The 20,307-nt window shown below is 37.3% G+C and overlaps 1 protein-coding gene across 2 annotated transcripts in view; it reads left to right on the top strand.

Moving 5' to 3' along the window:
• LOC132204745 (low-density lipoprotein receptor-related protein 2) overlaps window positions 1–20,307 on the top strand; it is a 52,360-nt gene that overhangs the window by 13,623 nt on the left and 18,430 nt on the right. The window contains exons 2-17 of one of the 2 annotated variants that reach the window (XM_059633465.1): window positions 6,326–6,451; window positions 7,426–7,557; window positions 7,859–8,113; window positions 9,172–9,361; window positions 9,539–9,729; window positions 10,901–11,493; window positions 13,193–13,519; window positions 13,998–14,374; window positions 14,770–15,239; window positions 15,491–15,670; window positions 15,736–15,993; window positions 16,216–16,601; window positions 16,906–17,187; window positions 17,562–18,071; window positions 18,256–18,538; window positions 19,029–19,678. In XM_059633465.1, coding sequence (XP_059489448.1) covers window positions 6,326–6,451; window positions 7,426–7,557; window positions 7,859–8,113; window positions 9,172–9,361; window positions 9,539–9,729; window positions 10,901–11,493; window positions 13,193–13,519; window positions 13,998–14,374; window positions 14,770–15,239; window positions 15,491–15,670; window positions 15,736–15,993; window positions 16,216–16,601; window positions 16,906–17,187; window positions 17,562–18,071; window positions 18,256–18,538; window positions 19,029–19,678 — 5,210 coding nt within the window. Of the gene's footprint in view, window positions 1–6,325; window positions 6,452–7,425; window positions 7,558–7,858; window positions 8,114–9,171; window positions 9,362–9,538; window positions 9,730–10,900; window positions 11,494–13,192; window positions 13,520–13,587; window positions 13,615–13,997; window positions 14,375–14,769; window positions 15,240–15,490; window positions 15,671–15,735; window positions 15,994–16,215; window positions 16,602–16,905; window positions 17,188–17,561; window positions 18,072–18,255; window positions 18,539–19,028; window positions 19,679–20,307 lie in introns of those variants that run through there. The other variant, XM_059633466.1, reaches the window with a different exon arrangement.

The following is a 20,307-nucleotide window of genomic DNA, read 5'->3' as shown; positions in this document are numbered from 1 at the left end:
TTGTTTAAAATAATAAATTAAAAGGTTTTGCGAATTATACTTATGATTTATTTAAATTCAATTCAATTCAAAATTAAAATAGTTCACTTGAATGACAATAGCCAGGGACTTAATATGTCTTAAAATATGAATGAAGTTAAAATTTTAATATTTAATAAACGTCAACTCAAATTCCTACCATTATATTTTCTGAAACTTGCGTTTGAAAGTCACGTTTTACTTGCTTTAGCAAACACGCGAGTGCTTCTTGTGTCTGTGGAAAAATTTGCATGTTTCCTGCTGTTTTCCTCTGCTCGCTTCCCGTCGAATAACATAAAGGCGTGAGAGAGGGACGTGGACTAAATAATTGCGATTTGCTCTGTGCACGGCAGACCGTGGCTTTTTGCACACTGGCACACAGAGTGTTGGCTGCGATTTTTATGGGGAAACCGTTAGGAAACGTGCAGCAGCTAAAAAGCTTCTCGTGACTCGCATGAAAATATCAATTTGTGAAAAAGAAAACAGCACTTTTTCCACTTCACACTGAATGCGACCTGTGGAGTTTTTGATTTCCAGGTGTGCACAAGATGAATTTTCCGGCCAACAACTTACACGTAACCGCAAACTTTGCTCGTTAATGCTCGAATTGCCCAACTTTTCCGATCCATCAATTTGCTTCTCAAAATAAAGCAAAACGTTTTAATTTTTAATTTAAAAAAAAAAATTATATAATTTTCCGTCAAAGTTTGTTTCCGCCAGCTTGAATATTATTGACACTAACTTTGGGTTTGGCAGCATCTGTTGATACAAACAGCCCAACCAGCTGCCACCCTGTTTTTAGAAACACTGTCTAACTAACTAACTTTTCCGTTCAATGCGTGCAAAGTTTTTTCGTGGAAAGGAATTGATCCAAAATAATCCACCTGGAATTATTGAAGTTCAGTGGAATTTCGTGCGTTTGCGTTAATTTTTTTTATGTGATGTGCCATAAAAATCGATAGAAAAATTCTCTTTAACATAAAAAACTTGAAATAAATAATGTTTGAAACTGCAAGAACGACAAGAAATCCCTATTTTTAGGAAATTTTAGAAGACGAAAATGTTTAAATTCACCGCATAAATTTTTCAACTGTTAGGTGAATTTTTTTAAACAATTGAAACACCTCAAATTTTCATTTATGTTATCTCACTTTAATTAATCATTTTGTTAAAGTCCAGACGCTATGCGCCTTTCTCTAAAAGAAAAATCTAATGAAAACGTGTTAAATATATGATTTGTTTCCGCAGTTCAACAAATCGTGCGTGTTTAACGGCGTGAATTCGTATGAAAATCGCTCATTAGCCTCGTTTGGAAAAGCATGGAACTTTTCCTCGTGCATTATTTGCTGCTGCTTTGAATAAACACACAAGTCGATGAATGGCTGTGTAGTTTGCTCTCTAAACTCGCCAAACAACCAAGATTATACATACGAACGCGTGTATTGACCTGGATATAAATTTATTTGTACAATTCTGCAACATCGCAGCTGAATGTAAAGGCCGATGCAAAATTCAAGAGGAGGTGCTGTTTTATTCACGAGAGAGGCTGAATAATCAATTCCCATTACCCATTATTTCCACCGCCTCCCCACGTTTTATCCGCCAGCCAGTCCAACTTCGCCGCGGTCGATCAAAAGTTCCAAGCTGTTGATTCGCGGCGAAATGGAATATTGTGTCAGTTTGAAATTACTTTGAAAAAATTAATTAACTTTGATATTAATTGATGATGCAGTGTTTTTTAATATTTGCACTTATTAAATTTATTAAATTTTCTTTAAACACCCAAAATGGTCTCTTTGCGTTGTTAAGGATTTATGAAACGTGTAAAAAAATCAATAAATATAAATTAAAAAAAAATCGGAGATAAAATGTTTTCATGACTTCATTTTTTTTATTGCCATTGCCATTTTTAATTTCCGTAAAAAAAAACTCCAGTAGCTCTAATTAATCTGTAGACTCCATTTTTAAATCACATACACTTTACAGTAATTTTTAAAATTGGCGTTTGTTAAAATGCATGAAAATTTTCACCAAATCAGAAACTCTTTAAACAAGCAATAAAAATAATTATCATTCTCTTCAGTATCAAACATTTAGTTTTTAAAATATTCCTGATTTAATTTACATTATAAGTTTGCATGATAACATGTTTTTTCTTTATTTATCAAATTTGCCGTGCAATTAATTATAACTTTGCTTGTCCTTTGACAAACTATTTCACTTGAAAGCTGATTCAAATTTTGTCCCTTTGTGAAAGAATTTCTGCTCAAAGGCTTCCACATTTTCAACACAAGTCCGTGCAAGAATAACAGGACACAACTTTTGCTCTGAAAATGAGTTGTTCGCAAACGAGCAAAATTCCCTTTGGCGCTTTTTGCCTGTTTCATGACTTTTTTCCTCTTGCCGCAGAAGACCAGAAGGAAAAATCAAACACCTCCTGCGAAAGGGTGCGTTTTTCTGAACACAAAGGGTGGGAATATAAATAAAAAGGGAGAGCAAAACTGCGGCTCTTATAAACAAAGTTGAGGATTGACGGTCCCCAGTGGGGAATAATGCGGAATAAACCGCCTCAAAACAAGCGCCCTGAAAAGCTTAACAAGCGCAACTTCTGCTACGTTGCCGGAGGAAGAAAAAAAGCCACCCTCATGAATAATTTCTCAAGAGTATAAATACGAGTACTCTGACGCGGGTACTTATCCATTTCGCGAGCACTTTTCGATTTGCGCCGAGTTGCTCCGCTGGGATTCGCCGTCCCAATTAAAATATCAAGCACTGCCGTCAAGTTTTGCAATTTAAATTTAATCCTCACTTGACCCTTCCAATTAAAAACAATACCCTCATTATGATTTACGTTTCGTTTTTCAATACATATGAAGTCATAAGCAATTTTTTTAGGTGATAAATGAAGCCATAAATATACATACATATATTTTATTTATTCTATCACTATCAGATAAAGTTTGAGAGGTAGAATTCCATAAATTATTTAAAAAAGTCATGAAATCATAATTTCGTTATTATAAAGAGCGACACCTAGATTAGGTGAAACTATTTCTTGATTAAAATGATCGAAAAATTTTGAAAACTAATGGAGTAAAAAATTCTGGTAAATATTTGTTGACGCATAATTTTATAAACCAGGAATCTTCATATAAGTCCACAAAATTTTGCAATTTAGTTTGGCTCACTAACTTTAGAGGGCATAAAATTAATTTTCTGGCTATAATATGATAAATTTTAGAAATGCAACCTTTTCAGTTTTTTCATTTCAAACCAAAAATAATAATAAATTTATGAGTTTAATTATAAATAGATAAAGAAAAATTCCCTTGTCTTGTTTGCAAATAAACCCGTTAAGTCTTTTATCCCTCTCTTGCAGAATAATTTGATTGTCGTGCCTCGCAAAAGTTGCAACCGAATGCCTGAAAATCCCGTCGGGTTCGGCCGCTCATTGCTCATTCCACGCGCACAAGCCCTCTAGATCTCTTCGCCGCATGCAGGAATTAAAACTTTTCGGCTTGAACGAGAAGTTTGATTTTGGCGACGCAGCATCGATCGATCATTAACGCAATTTTCCGCCGACATCAAACGAATTTCGTGGTCGTTCCGGCCCTTAACGAGAGCGACACGGCCGATCTTCTCTTGCCAAAATACACAAAAGATATTTTGAATCGAATTGTTGCAAAGGTAGAGTGCCAACATAATGGCACGGAAAAGTGATAAGCGATCAATTTTCTCCACATGCAGCAGGAAACCTTGCCAACTCTGTTCTCACAATAAGTTTCATAAATAAATTTGGCTTTGAATGGCAATAAATTTCACTGAATTGACAATAAATGAAATAAAAATGGATAAAAATAGTAAAATAGCAAATTGAAATGCACAAATTTTTGATCTCATGTGACAGTGAAACATTAAAGAATCAACTTTCAAGCAGCTTTCGTTACCTTTAAATCATCAAATTTTTTGAAAATAAATATTTATTATTAAATATACGAATTATTTTAATCTGGACTTATCATTTGATTTTATTTCAGGAATTTAATATTTGAAGAAAAGTTATAACTAAATTTATATTTTGAAACTTCCTTCATCCGTGCTCAGCGTTTAGTTTTCAAGTTTTTTTTTAATATGAATTGAAGATCGAAGCACGTTGTTTTCAGCTCAAACAATGCCGGTGGAAAGTTTTGTGTGCATTAAAAGCCTCTCGTCTCTTTTCCGAAAGGCTCGCAGCTCTTGAGAGAGAATACTCGCGAGGGAGCAATCGATTTGACGAGAACGTGCGGAACTTTGGTAATTGGCGCCGTCGACTCTCTGCGCTTTTGCATCCAGTCAAACATGCTGCACAGACGTCTTTGCGGTAATAGCTTCGGAAATTGAAATCGGTTCTCCAATAATGACGCTCAACTTGCTTTTACTTATACAGCACATCAATAAGGAAGCTTATTTTCGTTTATAAATTTCAATAACTTATGGTTAAGGGGAACTATCATTTACGACTGATTAGTGATTATTTTATTTTCCAATTGTAAGGGGAAAAGAAGGATAAGAATATGATTAATTTGTAGTTTAATACCATTTTTCTTTTTTTACTTGCAATCATTACCAACTTTTCTTTTTCTTGTATGAATTTTTACGAGCCGATAAATGAATTGAATCGAGGAATGCAACTTATTTGAATTCAAACAATTCCGAAAAAGCAATTTTTTAATCACATTAAACTTTTACTTTTTTCCCATTTTTCATTTGCATAAAAAGAACATGCTTCGCGCTCGAATGAAGGATTGTATTACCTTAGTAGAATATTTGTCTCTTTTTAACTTGTCTCAATACTGTGGTTACAAACAAATTTACCATTTTATACCAAGCCTTTGATTTTCTGTGACTTTTCATATCTCTGCGGAAAAATTCATATTTTCTTTCAAATTCGGTGAGAACTTCTCCAACTGTTGTAATCCAATTTCCCGCCATAGTGAAAAAACATCGCAATGAAATTTGCATGGCAGAGGGTGAAATCCCCGCCAGCGTTTACTTATTCAAACGTACATGTACCCTCGAAAAATCTCTCCGAAATCCTGCAAATTCTATGTACTGCCGTGTTTTTGATATAAAATTTAGGCCCGGTGCGATGTGAAGGCAGATTACCGAGATCAAAGCAATTTGAGAGCCCACCCGGCGAAAAAAAATTGTGTACGCAGGACTTCTTTTTGAGTCCTTCCCTAGCTGCGCATCAAAGAGGAGATAAACTTGCGCAATTTCATCCCCTAGGCGCCCCCAACCTGCCAGTCCTTTGAAATTCCAATCAAGTGACACCTCCACGCTGCTCTTCTCAACTTGAATTTCGCATAAACTTTTCGCACCAAAATACTTTCAACAAAATTCAAAAACTTCAACACATATTTGAGCGAATGAAAATTAAATATAATAATATTGACGTTGACGAAGTTTTTAATACAAAATTTAAAAAGATTAAAATCGAGATTTTTACATAAATATAAACTATAAACACACTTTCTTGTATAATTTTTGAAGAAATGAAGATTTGAATTGTTATTTTCTACTTCCCAACTTATGAATTTTTACTATCGCATAATGCAAACGTAGCTTATCTTATCTTGGTTATTAAACTTAGAATTAACAATAACAATTGAAAGAAGAGGTCCACAAAAAACTGCAAACCAGCTTAACTTTTGACATTCAAAGAAATCCCGTCCATATCTGAATATAAATTAACAAAATTTTTAAATTCAAATAATGACAGAAAAAATTTAAAATCACTTTGCAATCTCAAAATTCTAAATATATACTAAATGAATTTAAGAAAAAAATTTACCATGAAATTTGAAAACTAACTAAATTTATAAATTTTGTTCTTAAAATGCAGATTAAATGACTTTGCTTATACCAGTGAAGCGCCGAAATTAAAAAAAAATCAGTTCAAAAACAACAAAATTGAAGAAATTGAAGATAAGTGAGACTAAAAATGCATTAATTAACTTCTTGTGTAAAATATGCGGTTAATTTCATTCAATTAATTGTTTTCTGATTTAAATTCTTTACAATTTCCATTAGCTTCTTTACCTTTAAATAGGTTAAATCGGGTCAAAAAGAATAAACTCAAATTGTAATTTTCCGTTTCCCTTTCTAACAACTTCTTCCTTATTGCTTTTGTCGTGGGCGCGTACTTGGTTGACGAGATTAAGGGGCGACGGCCGGTCCGACGAGAGGGCTCATCTGGCGGACACGAAAATCACATTATTCGCACCTCCATTGAATCGAATTGACCTTCTTGTTGTGCTGGTTGCAGGTGCCGAAGGGGTGGCGTGTGCGCCGGGCCAGTTCCGCTGTCCCGAGGGGAAGTGCATCTCCTCGCAGTTGGTCTGCAATTACCGGAAAGACTGCGAAAAGGGCGAGGACGAATACCAATCATGTCGTAAGTGAAACCCTTTCAATCTGCCGCTCCACTCTGCTCTTACCCTGGTCATTTGATTTCCATCTGCAAATAATGTTTTCTATTTTACCCTTTTCCAGATTTGATGAATTGTGTAAATTTCAATTTAATTTAATCTCATTTTGAGGTTCATCATCTGGAATATGGAAACATCACATTTATCGAAACCACAAATTTTTGAACAAATGTTCCAACTATTTTCAATATATAATAATATCACTTATGATACAATAAAAGCGAAGCAATAATAATAATAATACACAGGCTTTTTTTCGAAAAAGAGTAAATTAAAAACGATTAGGAATGGCTGTTCTCTCTGAGCCCTCTTTATTTCAATAGTGTGGGTTCACGCGGTGGCCGATCTCTTTTCGATGTCGGTCTTTTTAGCAGACCTCTGCAGTTGTGATACCTTTCTGCTCATTTTTCCCAATTCAATTTTTTTCATGTATGACTTGAGAAGAACAAACAACAATAATAATTTTTTTTTAAATGATATCAATTTACAATTTTAATGATCTTAGCCAAATTCTTCATGGAGTGAAATGATCAAAATTTTTGTAAAGTTCCCAAAAACTTTAAGTGGATATTTCATTGTATTTAAACCTATCTTAAATATCTTCGATAATGGAGCATCATAAAAAAAATATCCTAAATAATTTTCAGCCATGAACTATTGGATACTAACAAAAAACAGAACAATTGGAACACTTTTAATGAAATTAAATTAAATAACATTTAAATTGTGTTATTTTCTATTCCCTCTGTTGCAATAATTTCAATTACGCGTCCAGCGCCAGATGGTTCTGAAATTACATGAAACATTTACGCTAATTCGATTATTAGATCTGCGCTGTTTACAATTGCAATTATTGCGTCGGGGGCTGGTGAATTGTTTCACGGTGTGCAACCAAGTGGTCGCCGGTCGATTGTCAAACGATTTGTATTGATTGTTGCAGCGCCCCCAGACTGCGAGCAGGGCCAACTGACTTGTGGACAGTACGTGTGGAACAAGACGTACTGCATCCCGCCGCACTTCAAATGCGACATGCAGGTGGACTGCGTCGACGGCTCAGACGAGGCCGATTGCAGTGAGTGTCTTTTTGAGGAGATTCTGAAATTTAAACTTGCTTTAAATTAAAATCATCCTTTTCTTAAATGGGCCGAAAGTTAAAATTCCATATTTTGAATTATCTCCATCCCACATGTATTGTTAGAATTGTCTCCACAAGAAATTGCAAATTAGAATTACTTTCAAAAAATTAAATTAAATCCATATTTATTGCAAACAAACTTTCATATTTCCAGAAATATATATGTATAAAAATGGAAAAAAATAGCTTCATTACGCTTGTGTTTTTGCTAACTACGATTCTTTGCTTTAATTTGCAGCATATCGCAAGTGCCAGCCGGACGACTTCCGGTGCGGCGAGTCGGGCGGAGGGCTGTGTCTGCCAAAGTCCAAGCGCTGTGATGGCTACTTCGACTGCCGCAACCGGCGGGACGAAGAGGGCTGCGAGCCTTCGGCGGGCGTCGCGTGTCCGCTCGACCAGTTTCGATGCGCCAACGGACTCAAGTGCATCGACATGCGCCAAAAGTGCGACTACTCGAACGACTGCGGCGACAAAAGCGACGAGCAGGGTTGCAGTGAGTGATCCTCATTTTTCTTTGCACAATTACTTGTGATGTTACCCTTTAGTGAAACATTGTCATCAAAACAAATTTACGCTGGTTTTTGACTCAACAGAACTAGACTGTTTAAAAAGTAAATTTTAGCTGAAAAACCATCTTATTTACTGAAACAAATTTCAAGTAATTCCTTGAAATTCAATGGAAATAAATTAGCTAAAAACATTTCACAGAACATGTTTATGAGGATTTTTTCTATAAAAATATAAAGAATGTTGTATATCAGATGGTATTAAAAGAAATTTTACAAAAGACAGAAATTCCAGTAAGAATTACTATTCTGCAAGAAAAATATATAACAAGTCTTTGATAAGTCTAAGAGAAATTATTAAAAGTCTGTGAATATTAAAAAAAAAAAAATCATGAAACTTCTTTCAGTCTCACATATTTTGAATGAACTATAGAGTGATTAATAAATAATAATAATCCCTTTGACCAGACTAGGTTATGATGAAATTGCTTTTTCTAATGTGTAACATGAGCGCGTTCTTGTTATTTTATTTTATTAATGAAATTAAAACTGGTTTGGTTTTGAAATGGAATTTCCTCAAACAATTAAAAAAAAACTATTTCAATTTTATGATAGGTCAAGTCTAGAAATTCATCCTCAATATTCTCCTTTGACTCTTTTTCTTTTGCTCTGGAACTTCATCCTCCTTGAGCGACTTTTCAATAATGCGACACGTCAAGCTGCGCAAAGTTATGGATTTGTTTGGCACCTCGGAAAATCGTGTGATTGATTCGTTTTATTATTCATGCATTTCATGCCTACTGACTTTCCTCAATCGAAAACATCTCTTTGAATTTCTGCTCCGGAATAAATCGTGTGCCTTTTGGGGAAAAATGCAATAGTTTAAGAATTTTTAAAGTAAAAGTATCAGATTTAGTCAGTTTATTACCTTGAAAAATTTAAAACCGCAGAGTGGAAATAATGACAAGAAAAGTCCATTAAAATTTGGTTAATTAGAATAAATCTATGTTCTTCCCTTTTTGAGAATTTTGTAATATTTTTGCAGACTACTCGCCGTGCAATTTGAGTCAGTTTCGCTGCGAGAACGAAATGTGCATTCCCTCCACCTTCCGCTGTGATGGCTACAAAGACTGCCCCGATTTCTCGGACGAGGCCAACTGCACCGCGATTCCGTGCCCAGACAATAAGTTCCTGTGCGTTCGAGGCCTGACCAGCGCACCATCAGGTGGAGCCAAGTAAGCCCTGAAAAGATTAAAAAATGAAAATAATCTTTGAAATTTCAACTAGAAATAAATCCAGCCTATTGCAAAAGCTGAAGCATTTCATTCAAACCAAGATTTTAAAAAAACCGTCGCCATGGTTGATATTTTTATTAATTTTTAATTAATAAAATGTAAAAATTTGTTGCCAAGGTGCATTTCAAAAAGTCAACTCTGTGATGGAAAGCGGGACTGCGCGGACGGAGCGGACGAAGAGGCCGCCTGCTCGAACGCCAGCTGTCCCGGACTCGGCTGCAAGTACAAGTGCCAGGCCTCGCTCACCGGCGGCGTCTGCTACTGTCCAGACGGACAAAAATTATCAAACGATTCCAAATCATGTGTTGGTGAGCAAAAGTTTCTATTTAGATTTGATGAAAGTTTTGTGTTTTATTGATTTGCAAAACCACGAATTTTTGAAAATGGACAAAAAAAATTCGTTTGAAAAGTTGAAATTTTAGCATTCTAATGTATAATTTTGTTTCCAAATTAAATTAATTAAATACAAATTGGAAAATTATCACTTAATTTTCACGATATTGAACTATTTCAATATTCGCTTGAATTTCCAAGATATGATTCAAGATCAAACCGTACTTATTTATTGCATTAGACGCTTTGTGCTCACAACAAGTAGTCACTTGGCGTCTTTCCCTCGCTGGTAATTTATGCATTCAAGTGCGTTCTGTCTCCGAGTATAGAAAATCACTGGAATATAATTATTTTTTATTGTTACGCAACAACTGCGGTTGAAGCCAAGGATGTTTAGTAATTATGTGATGTGATACAAAACGAGCCTCACACTCCTACAGGCGCGTTTAAATACTTAAACTGCCAGAGCTGTATTTTAAGTTTTTCATAATTTTTCTAAAATTACAACCAACTTGTTGTGCATCTGAGTTTTTTTTTCATAAGTAATTAACTTTTTGAAAGTAAAAAATTCAGAAATTAATACCGACGAATTGGATGTTTTTAGACGGAAAAAGCTCATAAACTGTAAAATATTTTCTTAAATTTTCTAAATCAATTTTTTATAAGGTAAATACCACGTATTTGGAGATAAATAAATCAGTTAGACAATGATGTTTACAACAGTCTTGTCTAATACTCATTTAAATTGTCTTAAAAGGCATGTAAGCCATTTTTTTCCAGTCGCCATAATTCTTGTCATCTATTTTGCTTGATATTTTTTTCTTAGCAGGGGTTTCCAAATTTTCCCAAAAATTTTGTTCTTATAAATTTTTACAGCAAATTTTATTAGAATATTTTCCAAAATACGCAGTTAAAAATTTTTGTGGTTACATAAATAAGAAAATTGCAATTCTGGTCAAATTTAAGTTTTAAATTGTCCGCCAATATTATTAAATGTATTTTTTTGAAAAACGAATTTAATGACGAATTATTATTGTTTATTTTATTAATTGTTACAACCTTTAGTTGTTGACAAACATATTGATTGTTGGACCAGATTCAAAATTTTGATTAATAATTGTTGTTGAATTATTTATTTTTGCAAAGACCGAGACGAGTGCGCCGACTGGGGCTACTGCCAGCAGCTGTGCGCGAACACGCAGGGCAGCTTTTCGTGTTCGTGCGTGTCTGGCTACCAACTGGTGAACCACAGCGAGTGCGTGGCCCAGGGCAACACATCGCTGCGCATCTTCTTCGCCCACGACAAGTTCGTGTGGCGGCTGACGGCGCCGGCCGGCGGCCAGGCGGCCAACGCCACCATGGACCTGGTGGCGACGGCGGGCCAGGCGAGCGGCCTCGACTTCCACTTCGGCCGCAACGCCCTCTTCTGGTCGGACGTGCGCACCAAGCGCGTCTACTCGATGCCCCTGGAGAACAAGGCGGCGCCGACGACGGGCGGTTCGGCCGCACAGTCGGCGCCCGACTTCGGCGTCGGCGGCGGCGCCTGGGCGCCGGTCGCCATCGCCGTCGACTGGGTCGGCGACAAACTGTACGTGGCCGACTCGCTCGGACAGAAGATCGACGTGTTCGAAATCAACGGCAAGTGGCACGCCATCGTCCTCGGCAGCAACCTCACCAGCCCCACCGACATCGCCCTTGACCCCACCGTCGGATTCATGTTCATCGCCGACAACACACAGGTAAATTATTGAGAATCAAAATCAAAAAGTTAATTTCATCCCATTAAGTTGATATAATTATAATTGCTTACAAACGTGATTTTTTTATAATAAATTCATATTTATTTCTAATTACAAATTTATTTCATTTTTCGTATTGGTTGGAAATTTGGAAATAAAGAAATTTTGGAATCAACTATTAAAGCCAAAATCCAAATTTTTAAATTTCTAAATGAGGTTTTAAGATTTTATAAAATGCTTTTCTTCTTAAAATCTCATATATTTGTCTTTCATTTTATTAACGATTCACCCATTTTTCCGAAGCCCTGAATTTGATAAAAAACTGCGCAATTCATACCGTAAAAAATTCTATTCCGTTCGGAAATTATTAAGAATGAAAGCAGCATTATTTATAGATATTTTAAAATTTTCAATTCAATTTTTTAGTTTATAAAATTTATAAAATTCTAATTCTGAATAAAGATCCGCCTATAAGAAAATGAAGTCATACATTGTATTTTCAGAAGTCCAATTATTATTGTTAACCCTCCGTACGAATTCAATTTTTTTGATACCATTTTCCGCCTTCCGTTCGTTTCCGGGAAGCTCCAAAATAGATTGCGGGAAATCAATACTCTTCTATGAAAACTCTTAAAGCTTCATTCAATGCCTGACCCGCCTCCAACTTAATCTACCTCTCATATTTTATTTTCCGCCTTGGAACGGAAACTATACTCGAACGCGTTTATTAAAAATTCCGACCAACTTTTCCCGGCCGCCTATACTATAGGGTCACTTTTCCAATATTGCTTTTTTGGCAAACAACGAATGCCTCTACATAGGAAAATGCATTCGCTTTGGTCTCGTTCGATAGACCTGCCCTTTCACGCGAAACGTCGAAATAATCAAACTAATGGAAACCCTCTTCACTGGGAAAGAATTTCTCCACTCGTACACCCAACACGAAATTCACAGTTAAAGAGACGCGCATTAGCATAAAGCGTAATTTATGGGCGACAGCCTGCCAAATTAGTATTCAAATGATTCCAAGAAGCCCCAGCGCCATATTAGTAATAAATTTATTTCAACGTTTACTATATTTATCCTATTTTTGTACTAGACATTTAGGAGAAAGTGATTAAAAACAAATATGAGAATATTTTCTTACTGCTAGTTTGTCTGGCGCCTCGGGGTGGAAGCAACGGGATTTTTTTTTAATTGATTGCCTGCAATTTTAGTTGTTTGACGTAAAAAAAACTTTGTGTAATTTTTGGGGATAGGATAGAATTTCAAGTCAAGCTTTGTAATTGGTCTATTATTTTGAAAATAGTGTGCAATTTCCTGGTAAGATAATTCCAAATAAAGGCCCTCAAATTGAAATAATAACATAATAGCTAAAAATAGTTATAAAAATTTATTTTATAGGAAATAAAAATTGGCTAACGTAACAAATTTATCATTTTTTTTTTCAATTATAAAGATTATTTCAAGCTGGGGTTGGATTTGCCTTTTTAAATTCAAAATATCGTGGGAAAGATATGGAAATTTTATTTAAATTTTCAGATTTTTTTTTATCTTTGCATGGAACTTTATATTTTTAAGTAAATATTAATCTACATTAATGGTTTTACAAGGCATAAAATTTAATTTTAATGAAAATTTTAATTATAATAATTTTTCAATCGATCAATGATTTGTATGATTAATTCTGTTAATGAAGGTGATTCGAGCCAACATGGACGGCACAAACGTGAAATCGATCGTGTCCGAGGCGACGTACCGCGCGTCCGGCGTGGCGCTGGACATAATCTCGAAACGGGTTTTCTGGTGCGACTCGCTGCTCGACTACATCGAGACGGTCGACTACAACGGCAAAAACCGCTTCTTGGTGGTCAGGGGTCAGGCGGTGCCCTCGCCGTCACGCCTCACCGTGTTCGAGAACAGGGTCTTCTGGTCGGACGGAACCAAACAGGGCGTCATGAGCGTGGACAAGTACGGCGGCGCCAACTCCATCAGGGCCCTCATCAGCAAGAACAGGGACGTGCAGGTATGTCCGTTACTTTTTATCCGAATAATTTTAAGGTTAAAGTCAACGAATGCATAAAATTTCAGCTAGCGAAAAATAAAACCATAAGGATGAAGGTAAAAGCAATTCAATTATAAATGTGAATGTTTTTTAGTGGCTTATTTTAATTTTGGTTTGTTTTAAATTTATTAGTGCACGTACATTTTTTCATAATAAATTTCGCGTGGAGTTTTTTGATAATTTAAAACCCAGAGAAACCACTCTAAACGGGAAATAATTGAATTATTCTAAAGGCACTAATTTAATTTGAGTTGAGTCTTTAATTTTTGTCTATTTATTATTTTTATTTATTTGTACATTGTTACAATACATTGTTTACAAACAATTGTTGACAACAATAATTTATTTGAAAAAAAAACGAATTGTTGGACAAAACGGCACCATCATTCTGAAAATAATAATAACTAAGTAAGATTTTTTTAAATTTTTTTGTTCTCAGGAGCCGAAAGCAGTGCGAGCCGTGCACCCATTAGTCCAGCTGTACGCGTCGAACCCTTGCGGCTCCAACAATGGCGGCTGCGAGCACTTGTGCGTGGTGACGGCCGGTGCCAGCGAGGGGTCGTTGGGCTTCCGGTGCGCCTGCAACATCGGCTTCCGGCTGAGCGCCGACCTGAAGCACTGCCTTCGAGTCGAGGAGTTCCTCATGTACTCGCAGCAGCGCTTCATCAAGGGTCGCGTCCTCGAGCCGGTCACCGAGGGCTTCAGCGACGCCATCTTGCCCGTCGTGTCCCGGAGGGCGAGGTTCGTCGGCCTCGACTTTGACGCCAGGGACGGCATGATTTACTACTCGGACGTGCTGCAGGACGTCATATACCGGTAGGTGGTGATTTCTTTTTCCCCGAGGGCAAGGGCCATTGACCTCGGTTCTTTATTATTGTTGTTTATTCTTCAAAAAGTAGTCTTCTGCGCCAAACGCCCATGTGTGACACAAAGTTGGAAATTTCGCATCCGTGGATGATTTTTATATCAACTTTTCTACCTTTGAAGAAATTAAATTGGGAAAATATTGAATTTGAACAAAAAATTATGATAATTTTGCCTCATTTATTCAATATTAAATAGGTTAGGAGCTTAGAGCTCTAATGTTCTTATAATTCAAAATATTTAAAATTCATTATTTTTATCAATCATTCTGATTATTGAAAATATTATGTACTTGATTTTTTTTTAATTTCTCTCTTATCATTAAAATTGTGATTTATTTTTTACAGAATTAGAACAAACGGAACTGGCCGGGAAATAGTTTTAGCCTCACAAAATGAAGGCGTGGAAGGCTTGGCCGTGGACTGGGCGTCCCACAACCTCTACTACATCGACAGCAGGAAGGGCACCCTGAACGTCCTGAGCACCAGGAACGTCACCTACCGCCGCACCCTTTTGAAGGAGCTCAAGAGGCCCAGGGCCATTGTCGTCCATCCCAACAGAGGTTACATTTTCTTCTCTGAGTGGGACAGACCGGCCAACATCAGCCGGGCGCACGCCGACGGCACCAGCAGACAAATTTTCAAAAATCTCACACTTGGCTGGCCCAATGGATTGTCCGTCGATTTGACAGCGGACAGGCTGTACTGGTGCGACGCCCTCCTTGATCATGTTCAGCATTCCAACCTGGACGGCACTGACGTCAAAACGGTCACCTCTCAACTTATCATACACCCCTTCTCTCTGGTCGTACACAATGGTACGGAATTAATGAAAAAATAAATTATTATGCTAAAATATTGAAAGAAATTTCATACGAAAAACTCATATTGGAGATTATTTAACAGATTCGAACAAAAAAAATCATCATAAATTAAACTTTGCAGTATCCGAAATTAATTATAAAGATTTAAAAATATTGAATTTAATAATATGTATAGAGTAATTTCATAAGTTTTTGCTTCATTTTTAAAATATTACTTTTAAAATATTTATTTATTTATTTTTCAGAATGGATGTACATTTCTGACTGGAGGCTGGACGCAATAGTAAGAATGAAAAAAGACACTGGCGGAGACGAATCCGTCGTCGTCAAAGAGCCTCATACAAATCGATTATACGGCGTCAGAGTTTTCAGCAACACCCTCCAGAAAATCGACGCTGTCCACCCCTGCTCCAACGGAAACGACGGTTCGTTTTCTTGGACATTAAATTTTGAAATTAGATTTGATTTCTTATCTTTTTTTTTTTGTCAGGTTGTGCCAAATTCTGCTTTGCTGTGCCGAGCAACACTTCGACCGCACTGGTGGCCAGGTGCGGCTGCCCCTACGGTGAACGCCTTGCTGAGGACGGTCGCACCTGCAACCCTGACCCGAACGCGGAACCACCCCTGCAGGCGTGTCCAAACAACTGGGACTTCACCTGCAACAACCAACGCTGCATTCCAAAGGCCTGGGTGTGCGACGGAGAGGACGATTGTCTTGACAATTCAGACGAGGAACAAAATTGTACAAGTGAGTTGTGCTAGTCCAAATCAAGGCGATTCCAAAGAGATGCTAGTCAAATATGTATGCATCAAGTTTTAGGAAGTTCTTGGGAAAAATCTAAAATTTTGTATTGTTACAATTTGGTCAAATTTGATTTTAAAGGAGCTTTCCTACTTAGCATTTAACTCGTCTTAAAAAGGACTTTTGAAATTTCAAGTCATGATTTTATTATTTTTAATTTTACTCCAGAACCAACTTGTCCGTCGGACGAGTTCCAGTGCACTTCTGGCCGATGCATTCCAATGTCTTTCAAGTGTGACTCTGAAAACGACTGCGGTGACTTCTCGGACGAGACGGGCTGCAAAAACGTGACGTGCTCGTCATCCCAGTTCCAGTGCGAGAACGGCCGCTGCGTTCCTGCCACTTGGAAGTGCGATTCCGAGAACGATTGCGGCGACGGCAGTGACGAGGGCGATTTCTGCGCCGAAAAGACGTGCGCCTACTTCCAATTCACGTGTCCCCGGTCCGGCCATTGCATCCCTCAGTCATGGGTCTGCGACGGAGACAACGACTGCTTCGATAACCACGACGAACTCGACTGTCCTCCCATTGCTTGTTCGGCCTCACAGTTTAAGGTATGAAGCAAAATTTTTAGTCATATTCAATATTAAGTAATGTTTTAAGTTTTCTTCTGAAATAAATTGCATACTTACAAAATTATCTTTCAAAGTGAACAAAATCAGAAACTTCTCTCAATTTAGGTTTGTTTGTTAAAATTTTCAAAATTAAATAAATTAAACGACTTCTTTTAATTTTATTCACATTTTCAATTTTAAACAAAAAAATTACATTTTCCTTGGAAACCGAGTTGGGATATCTCTTGACTCATTATTTTATTACGATTTTTTACAATTACGCATATTTTTGTTTCTCAATCAGTGTGCAGATTTGAAGCAATGTGTGGCCGAGTCGTACAAGTGCGACGGCATTCCCGATTGCAGTGACGGTTCGGACGAGTTGGGCTGCCCGTCTTTGGCGCCAGACCAGTGCAACAGAGAAAGGCAGTTCCAGTGTCTTGCCTCAGGTTTTTGCATTCCCAAGGCCTGGCATTGCGACGGAACGGCTGATTGTTCCGATGGAAGCGACGAGCCAGACACTTGTGGACAAATCGCCTGCCAGAATGGCTACTTCAAGTGCAACAACTCTCAGTGCATTTTCAAGGTAATTCATCAATATTTATTAAAATATTTAATTTTAAGATGTAATATTTTATTTTTAAGGATTATTAAATTATAAAACAAATTAATTTTTACTTTGATTTCACAATATTAAAAATAAATAATAATGTTAGTTCACAATTTATTTACAGTTTGAAATTTTTCTTTTGTTGAGAAGTTTGGATTTTGGATTTTTTTTATTCTATAAAAATATTTTTCCATCTCTTTTAATTAACTTTATAAATTTCATAGAAAAATTGTTATTTCAATCTGTTATATTTTCCGTTTATTGATTTGTAATTTTTATTCTTAAATTGAATTATATTTAAAAAAAAAAAAGCGATGAATAAATATTTACTATTTTTTCTTTCATATCAGGCGTATATTTGTGACGGAAAAGACGATTGCGGCGACAACTCTGACGAGGACGCGCGGCACGCGTGTGGCCCACCACCGGTCACCTGCGATTCTGGCGAGTGGAAGTGTCCCGGCGTGAGCGGCCGCTGCGTCAACCTGACGTCGGTGTGCGACGGCAAGACCGACTGTCCGAACGGGGCCGACGAAGGTCCAGGGTGCGATTTGGCCGAGTGCCAACACCAGGCCGGACTCTGCTCGAACGCGTGCAAACAGACCCCGCTCGGCGCCATCTGCACGTGTCCGGCGGGCGAGATTTTGTCCAACGACACAGTGACCTGCGTCGACCTGAACGAGTGCGACCCGCCAGGTCGCTGCTCGCAGGTGTGCAGAAACATCAAGAGGGGCTTCGAGTGTGACTGCGTGGACGGGTATATCCTCGAACCGGACAAGAGGAGGTGCAAGGCGGTCAACCACAGCGCCGCCTTCCTCATCATCTCCAACAGACACTCCATTCTGGTCGCTGACCTCCAGGTTGGTCAAAGGTTCATTAAAAAATTCTCAAGAAAAAATGTGTACTTTTACATAAAAATAAAATTTGATTCCTATATTGATCTAATTTTTTCAAATCAGAATAGCAGCAGAAATTTTGAGATTCATAATTTTAGTTTTCAATTTTGTTTTTTATTTTGACCGTGGACCTTTTTCTTGATTTCAGGAGCAAAGTTTAGAACGAGTGCCTATTTTTGTGGAAAATGTAGTCGCCACAGCTTCTGACATGCACAGTGGCACGATCTTCTGGTCGGACATGAAACTGAAGAAAATCTCAAGATTAGACCGTGGCAGTGAGCCCAGAGAACAAGTCATCGCCACCGGTTTGGATTTGGTGGAAGGACTGGCCTACGACTGGATAGGGAAAAACGTATACTGGCTCGACTCAAGACTGAACACAATAGAAGTCGCCAGAGAAAACGGCTCCGACAGAATGGTCTTACTTAAAGGTATGGAGCTAATGAAGCTTTTGATTTCTATATAAATTAATTCCTGAAGAAGACGCTCATTTAAATATACAATCACAAAAAAATTAATAAATAAATTTCAAAAGAACACTACTTGTTAGAGATATTTATTTTTAATCTAGTCTAATTTATAGTAAATAAAATTCAAATGTCTTCTGCTGTTTGAAATTAATTATTTTTAACCGCTTTCTTTTGAGCCTAATTTTATTTTTCACGCTTTGATGGAATTTTTGACAACTTTTCATGTAAATAATTTAAGCTCAATGAATTTTGCTCACTCATCAATACCTAATTTGGTTAAATTGGATAAAATTAATTTCAAATTACTGAGTATATGCACTGTAAGTTACTTTAAATTTTTTAAAGTAATTGAGAGCCGATTTCATTGTTAATATCAATTTTTCTGAAAATAATCATTTTTATCGTAAAAATTTATAATTAATACAAATGTGAACTTCATTGACTTTTCCAGGAAACATAACCCAGCCGAGAGGACTGGCGCTGGACCCGAGTCCGGGCACGCGGTGGCTGTTCTGGACAGACTGGGGCGAGAACCCGAGGGTGGAGAGGGTGGGCATGGACGGCAGCAACCGCAGCACCATCATCAACACCAAGATCTACTGGCCGAACGGCCTGACGCTGGACATTGCGACGCAGCGCGTGTACTTCGCCGACTCGAAGCTGGACTTCATCGACTTCTGCTACTACAACGGCAGTGGGCGGCAACAGGTGTTGGCCGGCAGCCACTACCTGCTGCACCCGCACTCGCTGGCCCTCTTCGAAGACACCCTGTACTGGACGGACAGACAACTGAACAGAGTATCCTCAGCACACAAGTACAAAGGCACCAACCAGACTGTGGTTTCGCACCTCATTTCGCAACCCCTCTCGGTCCACGTGCACCACCCCTCGCTGCAACCCCTGTCCCCCAACCCGTGCAAAGACAACCCCTGCGCGCAGATGTGTCTTCTGTCGCCATCCACCAAGTCCGGCTACGCCTGCAAGTGCCGACCCGGCTACCGACTCGCCGACGAGGGCAAGTGCGTCGAGGAGGAGAAACCCTTCCTGCTGGTCATGAAGGGCAGCCAGATCATCGACATGAGCCTCACCCCTGGAGAGCAGGTAAACATATTTTATTCTTTCTTGCAAATTTCAGATGAATGAATTAATCTGAAAAGTCAAAATTTCAAAAACTATGCAGTATTTATTCAAATAAATTTGATATTAGAAAAGATTTAATTACGAGTGAAATATTTTGAATTTTATCATTTGCCCTTTGATGGATTTTTTTGAGACATCTTCACCAATCAAATATATTTTTTTCATATTTGAAATTAAAATGAACAGCTCAAATACTTTTTTAATTTTTATTCCGTTTTTGTATATTTATAAAAAATTCATCTTTAAATTTAATTTAAATTTTGCGTTTAAATAGACATCTGCTAGCTGTAAGCCCTTTCTTCTCTTTTTCAAATCTCAAATTTTTGTATCGACTGAGAAGACTAAATAATAAATAATTTCTTTTATTTTTGAATCAAGTTTGAAAAAGAAAATTTACTAGCGGTCTCAAAAATTGATTATAATTTACTTAGAGGGATGTACATTTTATGCTCTAAATGATTTGCAAAAAATTTACTTCCAAAACATGCAGCCTATTTTTTTACACTCCATTCCGATACAATCGCAGCATATCCTATAAATTAGATTAAATCGTTAAATGTACGTATTTTATGAATTTATTTCCTTATTGA

The sequence above is a fragment of the Neocloeon triangulifer genome, unplaced genomic scaffold, assembly GCF_031216515.1.
Source record: "Neocloeon triangulifer isolate White Clay Creek 2 clone unplaced genomic scaffold, ASM3121651v1 ptg000022l, whole genome shotgun sequence".
NCBI classification, from domain to species: Eukaryota; Metazoa; Arthropoda; class Insecta; order Ephemeroptera; family Baetidae; genus Neocloeon; species Neocloeon triangulifer.
The sequence above is the reverse complement of the archived record's forward strand: the minus strand, read 5'-3'. Positions and strand labels throughout refer to the sequence as shown.